At 37.0% G+C, this 14561-nt stretch overlaps 1 protein-coding gene across 2 annotated transcripts in view; it reads left to right on the forward strand.

The window, feature by feature from the left end:
- GLRA3 (glycine receptor alpha 3) overlaps nucleotides 1-14561 on the forward strand; it is a 180672-nt gene that overhangs the window by 133295 nt on the left and 32816 nt on the right. For both annotated transcript variants that reach the window (XM_077779663.1, XM_077779664.1), the window contains exons 6-7: nucleotides 5295-5432; nucleotides 14020-14234. In XM_077779663.1, coding sequence (XP_077635789.1) covers nucleotides 5295-5432; nucleotides 14020-14234 — 353 coding nt within the window. The remainder of the gene's footprint in view (nucleotides 1-5294; nucleotides 5433-14019; nucleotides 14235-14561) is intronic.

The raw sequence follows: 14561 nt of genomic DNA on the forward strand, positions 1-14561 counted from the left end.
TGGCTCAGTCGGTTGAGCATCCAAATCTTGATATTGGCTCAGATCATTAACCCTGGGATAGTATGATCAAGTCCCATGTGGGGCTCTGCTCTGAGCATGGAATCTGCTTGAGATTCTCTCTCTCTCCCTCTGAACCTCTCTCCCCCTGACATGCTCTCTCTCTAAAATAAACACACACACACACACACACACACACACACACACCTTCCTCCTTCCTCCTTCTATTTCTAAGTTCAAGCTTCAAAGTACTGATATATACCATATACCATTTTAGGTACTGAAAAATATGCCAGTGACTAAAATGAATAATTTCAGCTTGTATGATGTTTCAGTTCTTGGAGGCTAGGTAGAAAAATACCTAAGAACTTGATGCATATGTACAATGTCAAGTAAAGCTGAGTTCTGTGGGAAAAGTGAACAGAGAAAAAATTGTGCAGACTGATTGGAGGAAAACTATTTTATAAGATGGTCAGAGAAGGCTACTCTAATGACATGAAATATAAGGTAAAGGGGCATAGCTACCTATCAGTTACTTAGACCTGAAACTTTGACGTTTCTTTAACTTATTATTTTTTCCGAAATATATATTTAATTCACCCCCAATTTTGACAAAACAAGCTACTGAAATATTACCTCTGACTTCTATTCCTTAGGGACCATCGGGAAAGAATGAGAGTGTTTTTTCTTTGCCATCTCAAGAATGCAAATGACTTTTTAAAAATTTATTATATTGTGGTAAGAACACTTAGCATGAGATCAGCCCTCTTAAATTTTTAAGTATACATTATTGTTGAGTGTAGGTGCAATGCTGCATAGCAGGTTTCTAGAACTTACTCAGTTTGCTTGACTATAACTTCATGCCAGTGGATTAGTAATTCTCATCCCTCCCTCCCCCAGTTCCTGACAACTATTTCTATTTCATTTGATTCCATTGACTTGACTCTTTTGTATACATCATATAAGTGAAATCTTGCAGTATTTGTTATTCTGTGACTAGCCTATTTCACTTAGCATAATATCCTCAAGGTTTATCTAAGTTGTAGCAAAAATTAAAAATAGGACCGCTATATGATCCAGTAAGTCTACTTCTAGGTGTTTTCCAAAAGCATTAAAATCACGATCTCAAAAAAATACTAGCACCACTATATTTATTGCAGTGTTAGTCACAACAGCCAAGACGTAGAAATAATCTAAATATCCATCGAGAGATGAATGGATAAAAAAGCACAGTATATACATAGAATGAAGTACTACTCCATCCTTTAAAAAAAACAAAGATGACTGGGTGGTTCGGTGGTTTAAGCTTTCAACTTTTGATTTCGGTTCAGGTCATTATCTCATGGTTTGTGAGCTTGAGCCTCACATCAGGCTCTGTGCTGACACTGTGGAGCCGGCTTGGATTCTCTCTCTCCCTCTCTTTCTGTCTCTCTCTGCCCCTCCCCTACTACTCTCTCTCTTGAAATAAATAAAAATAAACTTAAAAAAAGAAATTCTTTAATATGCAAAAAAATCTTTAGTTCCTGAGATAGTAGCTTCTTAAAAGTTAGTTGCAATGTGAAATTGGAGAGCATATCAACAAACTCTTCATACTCTTGTACATTAAAATCCATTTGTCTCTCTTGCACTTTGAGTGGATATTCTGATTATGCATAATTTTTAACATCATCTGTCAGTCATTTGGAAAATGTTAGTTTGAAGAGTTATTTAGATCTTCCAAACACTGATGCATGTCACTATACAGTATAAAAAGTTCACTTTTGTTAATATCACCATTAAGTTCATCAAAAAATCTTTATATATCAGGTAACCAATTGTTCCAAAATTCCAATTTTGACTTGAAAGTTCAGAATCTATCATTGATTACAAATACTCTCAGTTATTTCCCACAGTATGATAGACTCATTCCCTTTATTTTTGAAAAAAAATGGTTTGCCGTAAATAATAATTATAGTTTACCAGAATTTTTTTTTAGGTAAAAATGATGTTTTACACACACACACACACACACACACACACACACACACACACACACACACACATTACTGGTTTAACTTGCCAATCAGTCACTCCAGTGCCCTTCCTTAAAAGAACCATTATAAGGGGCGCCTGGGTGGCTTAGTCGGTTAAGCGTCCGACTTTCGCTTAGGTCATGATCTCGCGGTTCGTGGGTTCGAGCCCCGCGTCGGGCTCTGTGCTGACTGCCAGCTCAGAGCCTGGAGCCTGTTTCAGTCTGTGGCTCCCTCTCTCTCTGACCCTCCCCTGCTCACGCTATCTCTGTCTCTCTCCTAGAAATAAATAAAAAAAAAATATTAAAAGAAAAAAAAGAACCATTATAAAACAGTATGTAGCTGAAGTACTTTATATGTACTTAACATTTTAACACACAGAATATTAAAAGGTTTTCCAGAAGAGTCAAAATATCATAAAATGATAATTGGTACTGCTTCATCAAGGATCATAGACACTTTATTATTTTTTTTTAATGTTTTATTTATTTCTAGGAGAGAGAGAAAGACAGCGTGAGCAGGGGAGGGTCAGAGAGAGGGAGTCACAGACTGAAACAGGCTCCAGGCTCTGAGCTGGCAGTCAGCACAGAGCCAACGCGGGGCTCGAACCCACGAACCGCAAGATCATGACCTAAGCCAAAGTCAGACGCTTAAACGACTAAACCACCCAGGCACCCCGATCGTAGACACTTTAAAACTGGCATTGTTAGTCCTGCACTACAGGGCATCGCATTAAGAATACAATAAACACACATGCAGTTTGTTGCCATTGTCTTTAATTATGCGAAAGCACTAGAAGTTTTACCCTCCATTGTTTCTTCACCATCTCAGCAAATGTCAACACAATGAAAAAGGCAAATGTCTTCTCAAGATTATGAAAGAAGTTTGGGCCTTGAGAAACTCATAAATGGATCTCGCTAATGTTCCTACAGCCTAATTTCTGTCACGTCACTCCTCTGCCCAAAAGATTCTAATTGTTCGTCATTGCCCACAGGGAATTTTAAAAATCAAAGCTTTCAACCTGGAAGTTAAAATTCACACAATCTTACATTAATTTATCTTTTCATTCCACATTGCCTTCATGCAAACTGGCTCTAGACAAACGAAGCTATATTTCTATTTCTATTATACACCCTGGGAGTTGGCAGTTTCTCGCAACTAATTATACTGTTCTCAGTGCCTGAGTGCCTTACCTTTTTTCACATTCTTTGTATGAAGCCACTTCTTTTTTTCAAGGTCCAAATGAAATGAGGCCTACGTGGATATCATAGATCCCCCTTCTGAATGTACTTGGCACTCTGCTTTTCCCGTGCCATTTATGTTCTACCCTGTGCAACACCTCACCATTCCTTCAGCCTAGCAGGGTGTCTGACACCCAGTCGGTACTCAGTAAATACTTGGACTTTCGGTTGCATTGAACCATTTGTTTCCATGTTTCACTGCAGCTACCATTGAAGATTGTTGGCTGAAATTAGGGTTAATGTCTCTGTTCCCTGAATAGAGTTTTTCTTCTTGAGAGTTTACTATGATACAAGGCAATTCACCTTACCGCCCTGATCTCATTAGCCAATCCTGTTGTCCTTAACATTCTCAGGCATAGCCCTGGAGGGTCCCATATCTGTCCTGAAACCAGAATTCAGACATGCCCCTTCACTCCAGGTGACTTTACAACATCTACCAAATAGTTCTTGCTCCATAAGGAGCCATCGCACTGATGATACTGTGCTAGAACTTCAACATCAGACCCCTGGAAAGTCTAGAGACATCCTGTCTCGAATCACTGATGCTCTCACTACTACTATCCCCACCACCAGTGGAATAGATTCTGCTGGATACGCCCAAGGCTCAGGTGGGTGCAGATGAGCCTCTGACTCCAGATTCTGCTCCTTCTGAAAGGTTCTTTTCCAGGTACGGTGGGAGATGGGAAAGTGATCAGTTCCCCTCCATACATGTTGCTCTGTCCAGCCAAATCATGCCAACTGTTCTTAATCACTCAACAACTTATTCCCTACAACACTAGCTCATTTCCAGGATAACTTGTTTGGGACAGTTTCCCTTGCTTGCTGCTTCATGGATCTAGAGCTTCTGCTTCATTTATCTGCCCACTTGACTTAGTTCAGAAGCCAGATCCTATGTCCTCTCTCTACCTCCACGGTAGTAGTCTTCCTACATAAGCTCCATTCCCTTTTTGTCTTTAAGTGTACAACTCAACAGCTTCTCATTCCGGGGTGGGGGGAGATAAAATCCTTCTTTTCTTAGATACCACTCCTATATAAATATGAATTTTTCATTTACTAAAAGATGCTGACTTATTACAAAATGTATTAGTTAATTCTGTCCTGAATTCACTGAGAGTATGTGCAAGAGTTTCCTCCCCCACAAACGCTTCCACATAGATTTTCTTTGTACTCTGATGTTCTCTGAAGAACTGGTATTTCTATTTAAAATATCATTTTGTTCATTTTGGGGTTTGGAATGTAGAAGCGAATGCCATCAACTAAAACAGTTAATGATTAAAACAAGAAAGATATAAGGCTGTGGCACCTGGGTGCCTCAGTCCGTTGAGCGTCCAACTCTTGATCTTGGCTCAGGTCATGATCTCATGGTTCATGAGTTCAAGCCCCACATCGGGCTCTGCACTGACAATGTTCAGAGCCTGCCTGTAATTCTCTTTCTCCCTTTCTCTCTGTCCCTAGTCATTTCGTGTTCCCTCTAACTTGCTCTTTCTCAAACTAAATAAATGAACTAATAAACTTTAAAAGAAAGAGAGAGAGAGAGAAAGGGAGAGAGAGAGGGAGAGAAAGAAAGAAAGAAAAAGAGAAAGAAAGAAGGAAAAAAAAGTAAGAAAGAAAGGTAGAAGCCTTGATATTTTCCCCCACAGATATTATAGTTTAGGCATTTTCCTAATCAGTAACACTTTTGGTTTTTGTTGCAAGAGTCCTGAGGAATTTGAGAGGTAAGGGGGTATCTAATGGAGTGGAACCAAAATGAACTGTTGAACTAATTCATTCGGTAACTGCCCATTGTTTCCAAGGAAACAATGTGTATGCATGTCCTTTGAAGTTTCTATAAGCCATGTCATGCTTTTTATTAACCTACTATGTTTTCTTGCATTATTTGATGAATATTCTATGAAAATAGACTTCAACAGACTTTGGTCAGATGGCTCTGCCCCGTCTATTGATCCCTCTGGTCTTCCCACTCCATGTGAAATGTAAAAGATTTTTTTTTTAAATTTTATTTCTTTGCCCCTTTATGCTATGAATATGTTTATTATGTTTCACCTAGTTGGATACACTATGAACGATCTCATTTTTGAATGGCAAGATGAGGCACCTGTACAAGTGGCCGAAGGACTCACTTTGCCCCAGTTCCTGCTGAAAGAAGAGAAAGATTTACGATACTGCACTAAACATTACAACACAGGTAGGGCTTAAGCACTCTTTGTTATGCTTGTGACTTCTGGTTTTATGATGCTCGGTATTTCTTAATTATAGTGGTATATTAATTATTTTAACTATTTATAGCTCAGTGCGTTTCATGGTCACAGCAGAAAGCAAACGCATATGAAATTGATGAATGTTTCAACTCAATGCATGTTGTTACATAAGTGATTTGTATAGGATCAAAGAAATGTTTGGTATTCAGTTATACTTATTTTTTCTTTTGCAAAAAGCTCATAGTTACGTATAAATGATATTTAAAAAAAAGTTCCTTTAATTTCTATGTGAGCAATAAAATGTACTCTGTAGCTCTTTTTGGACAATATACATTGTGTTTTTGATGACAAAATGAAAGAATATTTTTTAAGGCTTCATTTGCCTAAATTTCTCTTTTGGCTACAGTTTCATGTATTTCAAGTTACTGTTACTTAAGCACCCACTACTCACACTGACACAGTAGCGTTTTGCTTTTGAGGATACATATAAGATACTGTCTTTTCTTTAACATAAATTTTTTAAAATGTTTATTTTTGAGAGAAAGCATGGGGGGGAGAGGGGCAGAGAGAGGGATAGACAGAGACAGAGACACAAAATCTGAAGCAGGCTCCAGGCTCTGAGCTGTCAGCACAGAGCCGACACAGGGCTGGAACTCATGAAGCACATCATGACCTGAGCTGAAGTTGGATCCTCAACTGACTGAGCCACCCAGGTGCCCCAAGATATTGTTTTTAACACCAAGGAATGACAGACTTACTGTGATATTTGCACATTCATGAGATCTGTTCTCTTCTCTCAATCAGCCCGGACTATTCTCATAATATTTATTCTTGCTGCCTAAACTCTTCCTACAAATTCTGTTAAACCACCCACAAATGAGTCATCACTTCAGTGTAGTTAGTCCATAGCCTCCCACTGGCATCAGCTGCTGCTCTTATTATTTCCTTACAGTAACTGTGATTCCTCTTTGGGTCATCATTTGCCGGTACTATGACCTGACCTTTCACTCTACAAGGTCTTTAATCTCTTTTATCTCTTTAATCAATTCACAGTACCTGGTGAAAAAGTCGCTGCTATTTTCTTAAACCAAAGATGAGGATGATATTTAATTTAATGGGGAGTTCAAGGTTGACATCTCAACACACAGATAAAGAGCAAGCAGGTCAATACCAGTGTCCTTGATCAACTCTCCAGGGGCAGTTACAGTGATAAGCAGATTTCAGAGAGATGCTAAGAAGCATCTAGAGTTAAAGTTGGAGGATGTCGGAGGCCGGCTTCGACAGGTCCAGGGGTCCCTGAAGGATGGACGGTGTCGGCAAGAGAGAGTGAGAGAGCCCTGAGATTCTGTCTGATCTCCAGGCAGGCATCTCTGCCCTGTCAGTTTTGGTGTCTTTATTTAAAGATTCGAGAACAACATGAGATCAGAAAAAGGAATTTTTACAATGGGAAGCCTTTTGTGAATTACCTCAATCATAGTGAGGTTGAATTTTACAACTAAGGAAATAACAGGATGTTCTTAATGAAAAATAGGATGACACATATATGTTAAGTCGTAAATAGTTAGGCTAGGAATTATTCTGTTTGGCTCTCAAGAGGATGAATGTTTTTGAACTGGTTAGTTTGTGGAAACCTATTTGATGCTGAATGTGTGAACACCACGGGGGCCCTAAATGTGTTAGCCTTTTGCTTTTGGGTTATGTGTTAGCTACTCTTTTCTATCCTCATCCCAGCCACTTGTAAGGGAAGATGTTTGCAGAAGGTATGCCTTGGGGAAGGGACTGCCATACATCACCAGTTAGAAGAAGCTGTAAGTGTTAAGTTCTACCCCTGTTTGTTCCTAAACTCTAAATTAGACTCTTTGTCTTGGGGCCAGGCTCAATTGTCTTTGATATGCAAGGCCGATAGGAAGAGGCTTTTGACAATCACCCACAGAGCTCTCATCTAAAATCTCTTTTGTAAAGGCAGGAATATGCTTTTCCTTATGTGGTATCTGTGTTCGGAATATGGGTCTGATATGGAATATTGTGAGGCCTGGTCAATACCAGCAGGCTTATTTCCAACATGAGCCAGTAGTAGCAGAAGGAGATACCAGTTTTCATTTCTCACAACAGGAGCTGTGCAAACACTGCCATTTCCTTGCTGTGACTGCCATCAGAGAGGCCAGTGCGGCTCCCAGCAGGCAGACTAGCTTCTTAGGGCTGCTGTAACAAAGTGCCACAAACTTGGTTTCTCTCCAGACCCTCTTCTACCTCTCCCCCGTCCTCTATAATTTGGCCACAGTGGCTTCTTTTCTTACGTACACCCACTGATTCCTGCTTTGGGGCCTTTGTATTTGCTTTTCTTTCTGTACATGGTCTTCTCTGCATACATTTATTCTTCTATACATACATTCTTCTACACACTCTTTCCCCAAATTGTCCCAAACTGAATACTCTCACATACTTCAGGACCGCTCAAATGACTCCATAACAAGCATATGTTAAATGCTCAAATTCCCCCTTCCACTTACTGCTTTCACTGCCTAAAATTTTGTCTTTAATTTATATGCTCACTTATGTATTGTTTCCTTTACTACAAAAAGTTTTTAAAGCCAAGGATTATATATGGTCAATTTCTGTGTTTCTGGAGTCTGCTAAAGTATGTAGAAACTCAACAAGTATTTGTTGAGAAAAATAAATAAAAAGTGAGTTTGAACATGGAGAATTTGTCTGTACATGTGAGAATATTACAACCTTCCCCCTTAAAGGGGCAGATCTACCCCTTTAGCTCTGCATCGGCAAGCAGGCTTTTTTCCCCTCCAGTTGTGTGGAGACATAATTGACATAAAATAATAGGAGAATCAGCGAACAACGTGATGCTTTAATGTCTGTATACACGGTGAAAGGATTCCCCCTATTAAGTTAGTTAACACATCCATCACTTCACATACTCACCTTTGTGTATGTGAAAATATTTACGTTCTATTCTCTTAGCAAGTTGCAATTATACAGTACACTGTTACCAACTCTAGTCGCCATGTTATCTAGATCCTCAGACCTTGTTCATCTTGTAACAAAGAAATTTTTTTTAAACAACTCTATTGAGGGGCTTCTGGGTGGCTTTCGGTTGGTTAAGCACCCAACTCCTGATTTCAGATCAGATAATGATCTCACTGTTCATGAGACAGAGCCCCAGGGGCTCTGCACTGACAGCATGGAGTCTGCTTGGGGTTCTCTCTCTCCCCTTTCTTTGCCGCACCCCCACCCGCACTTTCACATTCTCTCTCCTCTCTCTAAATAAATAAATAAACATTAAAAAATACAACTCTTTTGAGATAGAATTTAGGTACAATAAAGTTCACTTGTTTAAGGAACACAGCTCAATGATTTTTAGTATATTTACAGGGGTGTGCAACGATCACTGTAATATTAGAACATTTTATCACCTAAAAAAAATAAACCTCATATCCATTAGCAGTCCTTCCATCCAGCAGCCTTAGGCAATCATTAGTCAGCTTTCTGCCTCTATAGCTTTATATTTTCTGGATGTGTTATGTAAATGGAATCATATGTGCTCTTTGTCATAGTCTTCTTTAGCTTAGAAGAATCTTTTTGAGATTCATCCCCGTGGTAGCATATTTCCATATTCATTCCTTTTTATTCCCAAATAGTGCTCTATTGTATAGATATCTCTCATTTTTTAAAATTCATTCACCAGTTGATAGACATTTGGAATATTTCCCACTATGGGCCACTTATGAACTCTATTCATATTCATATTTTGAATATGGGCCATATTCATATTTTGGGGTGGATCCATATCAATCTTTTGAGTATATAACCAGGAGTGGAAAGCTGGATCATATGGTAAATTTATTTTTAACATTTTAAAAACTGCCCATCTATTTTTCAAAGTATTCACACCATTTTACAATCCTTGCAGCAACAAATAAAGATTCTAGTTTCTCCGCATCCTAACCAACCCTTCTTACTGTTCATCTCTTTTATTATAGCCATTTTAGTGGATGAAGCAATATCTTCTTGTGGCTTTGATTTACATTACTTTAATGAGCAATGATGAGTATCTTTGCATGCGCTTTTGTTTTTTAAATGTTTATTAATTTTTGGGAGAGAGAGTGTGGGCAGAGAGGGAGACAGAGGATCCAAAGCAGGCTCTGTGCTATCATCTCAGAACCCTACGTGGGGCTTGGACTCAGGAAACATGAGATTGTAACCTGAGCTGAAGTCAATGGACTGAGCCATCCGGGGTCCCCTTTTCATGTGTTTAATCATACTTGCATATCTTCTTTGGAAAAAGATGTTTATTTGACTTTCTTACCCATTTCCTCATTTAGTTATTTCTAAATGAGGTATTTTGGTACTTATTTACATATGCTTTTTCCGCTGTGGTAGGTTGTCTTCTCACTTTCTTAATTGTGTCAGCTTTAAGCACAAAACCTTTTAATTTTGAGGAAGCCAAATTTATAACCTTTTTCCTTTTATTACTTGTGATTTTGGTATCATATTAAAAAGATTATTGCTTACCCCCAAGGTCGTAGAGATTTACCCCTATGCCTTTTTCTAAGAATTTTGTAGTTTTAGCATTTGCACATAGGTCTATGATCCATTTTGAATAGCATGAGATGAGGTAGATGTTCATTCTTTTGCATGTGAACACAAAGTTCTCCCTGCACATCTATTGAAAAGACTGATATTTCACTACAGAATAGCCTTAGTCCTTTGTTGAAAGTCAGTTGACCATAAATGATATTTCTGGACTTCCAGTTCTGTTCCATTGATCTGCATATCTAAATTTATGACATGACCATGTTTTGCAGTTATTGTAGATTTGTAGTAAGTCTTGAAATGGGAAAATGTGAGTCCTCCAAACTTGTTCTTATTCCCCTTGAAGGCTGTATTGGTTATTCTAGGTCCCTTGCATTTCCGTAATAATTTTACGATCAGCTTGTAAATTTCTGCATAAAAGCTAGTTGATATCTTGAGAGAGATTGCAATGAATTCGTAGAAAAATATGGAAGTATTTTGATCTAGTCATATTTAATGTTTTAATTAATGACTACAGAATGACTTGCCATTTGTTCCAATTTTTTAAAATTTTGTTCAACTATGTTTTGTATTTTTTTAGTGTAGAAGCCTTGCACTTATTTCATTACATTTATTTATTGTTTTTATGTGGTTCCATTATAAATGAAATTGTTTTTTTAATTTGATATTTTAATCTTTATTGCTAGTGTAGAGAAGCACAACTGATTTTTGTCTGCTGATAGTATATCTTCTAGCTTTGCTGAACTCAGAAGTTCAACTAGAATTTTAGTGAATTCCCTATGATTTTCCATAGGCAAGGTAATGTCTTCTACTTATAGAGATAGTTTTACTACTTCCTTTTCAATCTAAATGCTTTTTACTTAATTGTTGGCCTAATTATCATGGCTAGAGCCTCTCACTACAAAGTTTAATAGATGTGGCAAGAGAAGGGACTCTGGCCTTGTTCCAGAATCTGGTAGGAAAGCAGTCAGGTGTTCACGATTAAGCATGGTATTAACTATAAGTTTTTCATAGACACCTTTTATCAGGTTGAGGAAATTTCCTTCTGTATCTAGTTTAAGTGTGTTTGTTATGAAAGACGGTTGGATTTTTGACAAAATTTTACTTCTATTGAGACGACCATATAGTTTTGGGTTTTGTTCTAAAATATAGTGTATTATATTCACTTTAGGGCTAAGCCAAACTATCTTGCATTCCATGATAAATTCTAATTTATTACAGTGTATAGCTCTTTTCATATGTTGCTAGATTCAGTTTGCTAGTATTTTTCTGGTTTTCTTGTATTTATAGTCATAAGAGATATTGGCTATATGCATTGTCTTCCTGTGATGTCTTTATCTGGTTTTTCTATCAGGGTAATACTCAGCTCACTCAATGAATTAACAAGTATTCCCTGCCATCTATTTCCTGCAAGGGTTTATGCAGGATTGTTATTAATTTGTCTTTAAATGGTTAACAGAATTCACCAGTGAAGTTTCCTGGTCTTCAGTTTTCCCTTGTGTGAAGTTTTACAATGCCTGATTCAAGATCTTTACTTTTTATAGGTCTATTCAGGTATCTATTTCCTCTTGAGTCAGTTTCAGTAATATGTGTCATTCTATACATTTGTACGTTTTACCTAAGACATTCCACTCATTGGTATACAGTTATTCATAGTATTTTTTATAACCCTTTGTTTCTCCAAGTAGCAATGTTCTCTTTCACACCCAATTTTAATAACTTGATTCTCTTTTTCACTTGATCCATCTCAGCCAGGACACTTTCAATTGCAAATTACAGATAACCCAAATAAAAAGCTCAACTCTCATAAAATAGTCAACCTTGTGCCCATTTTTATATTGGATTACTTGTCTTTTTATCATTGAATTATAATAATTCTTTAAATGTCTCTAGTTCTTTTGAAGGAAAGTTGAGATTAGAATGCATTTTTTTTCTTTGTAACTAGAAAATGAATCAATGAATCAAAATACATTTTGAATCACTTACAGGAAATAAAATTTAACTCTGAAAAGTAAAGTAATTAAACAACTCATAATAAAATAAAATTACTGTCAAAATATAAATATGCTTAAAGAAGCTCCAGTCTTGTTTTACTAGCACTACCATGTCAGAATTTGTTGGTTTTTTAATTTATTTTTAAAAAATGTTTATTTACTTTTGAGAGAGAGAGAGACAGAGCGAGAGCAGGGGAGAGGCAGAGAGAGGGAGACACAGAATCTGAAGCAGGCTCCAGGCTCTGAGCTGTCAGCACAGAGCCCAACACAGGGCTCAAACTCACAAACTGCAAGATCATGACCTGAGCCAAAGACCAACGCTCAACCTGCTGAGCCACCCAGGTGCCCCTTTCAGAATTTGTATAACGTGTTCATTTTTTTCTCTAGAAGCACACATACACATATATACATAAATACCATTATTTTTCTTCCTAGTGAGAGTTACAAAATCACTCTTTATAAGGCACAATGAAAGAAAAATCTTTGAGAATTACATGGATCTTAGAGAATGCATTCAAAATACCCAAATGTCAGTATTTATTATCAATTGTGTCATGAGATTACTTGGATTGTTAATAGTAATAACATGAAAATGTTTCCGTTATTCTTACCGTATTTCATTTCATTATTTCATTATTTTATATTTTAAAATAACCTTAAAAATACAAAGTTATTTTTGTTAAGTTCAAGAATTTCTAGGCATTCTGTAGGAAGATGATAAATTGATAAAAGGATCAAAGATATCTTGCATGTATGTTTCTGATCACTAAACACTTAAGAGTGGAATCTAACTTTCCCAGAGTTTCTGAAACTTTCTTAGGAATTTTAAGCTCTGAAATCCCATCCCTTCATCTAGAGGCTGTCCCATGCATCATGGAAGCACCTGGGGCAAGGCACAACTCTAGAAATTTTGCACCTAAACTTCTCTAAGAACACACTAGTACTTTTCTTGGAATGTGCTCCTTGATTCTCATTCACAGCTGGATCAGAGAATGTCACTTAAAAAAAGATCAGCATGTTAACTCACTGACCTTAATAAAACCAAGAATTTGGTTATTCAGATAAACAGTTATTTTAAGGAGAGATAACACGGTAATAGTGGTAAGGACTATAGCCTGAGAATAAGCAGAACTAACAACAAAATAGTTAACTAAGACATAAATTATTCCTCTATTAATTACTTACCATAATAGAGACACGGGTCATAAATATATAGAACAAAAATATATCAGGTTACTTTAGTTTGTTTTTAAATTATGTTCAAACTTAGCGATGGACAATAACATGTTTTGCTCAGTTTTGCATTAATAGTTTCCATTAATGCATAATTTACATAAATTACATTAAAGGAAATATTCATCTTCAATTGAATTTATCCTTTAGCACTTACTTTTTTTTTTTACGTTTTATTTATTTTTGAGAGAGACAGACACACAGCATGAGTGGGGGAGAGAGGGAGAGACACAGAATGGGACAGAGAGAGAGGGAGACACAGAATCCAAAGTAGGCTCCAGGCTCCAAGAGGTCGGCACAAAGCCTGTTGTGGGACTCAAACTCACGAACTGTGAGATCATCACCTGAGCCAAAGTCAGCTGCTTAACCAACTGTGCCACCAAGGTGCCCCAGCACTTACCTTAAAGTAAATGTAAAGGCCCTGGACCAAATAGCACCTAGCTCCAAATAAGTACCAAAAAGTACCAGACACAATCAAATATTTTTTTGTCTGTCTCAGAAACAATTGCTAGAATCAAGTAAAATAATAGATGTTTGAATACTTTCAAGTAGGAAGTGCTAATTAAATGTGAAGTAATAAGATTACAAACTATTGCCTGGAAAGTATACCCTCATGTTGCTTTCAGATGCTCACAGAAAAAGAAGAAAACTATTTCTCAGAAACTAATTTGCATATATGACTTAGTATCCCTTCTCACTGTCATGGAAAATTTTAGGACAAAATATGAAAAACAAATGTGACATTTGATACCATAAAAGACCTATTTTTACCAACTGCTGCATTTATTTTACAACCAACCAGGCAAATTTACATGCATAGAAGTGCGATTCCATCTTGAACGACAAATGGGATACTATCTGATCCAGATGTACATTCCCAGTCTCCTGATCGTGATTCTATCCTGGGTTTCTTTCTGGATCAATATGGATGCTGCTCCAGCCAGGGTAGCCTTGGGAATAACTACTGTGCTGACTATGACCACACAGAGTTCAGGATCACGAGCATCCTTACCAAAGGTAAGTCTGCTAAATGGACCTATACATACATTTCGACAAATATTTATAGATATAAACATAGTTTTACATTAGAAAATTCAGATACATATAGTTGCCATGCTTTTGTCATTTCCTTTTCAATAACATGTAGTATTCATTATTAGTTTTTAAAGTAATGTATAACTGAGGCAAAAAAAATTGTAAAGCACAGAAATAGATGGAGAAAAATTTCTGTAAACCAATGCTATCTTGTCTTCACAGTTGTGTCATGATTCCCAGTTATTTAAATATCAATAACACTCATATATTATGGAATTTTCTATAGATTTTTAAACATTTAGGGATCTA

The sequence above is a fragment of the Crocuta crocuta genome, unplaced genomic scaffold (genome assembly GCF_008692635.1).
Source record: "Crocuta crocuta isolate KB4526 unplaced genomic scaffold, BGI_CrCroc_1.0 scaffold158, whole genome shotgun sequence".
Classification (NCBI taxonomy): Eukaryota; Metazoa; Chordata; class Mammalia; order Carnivora; family Hyaenidae; genus Crocuta; species Crocuta crocuta.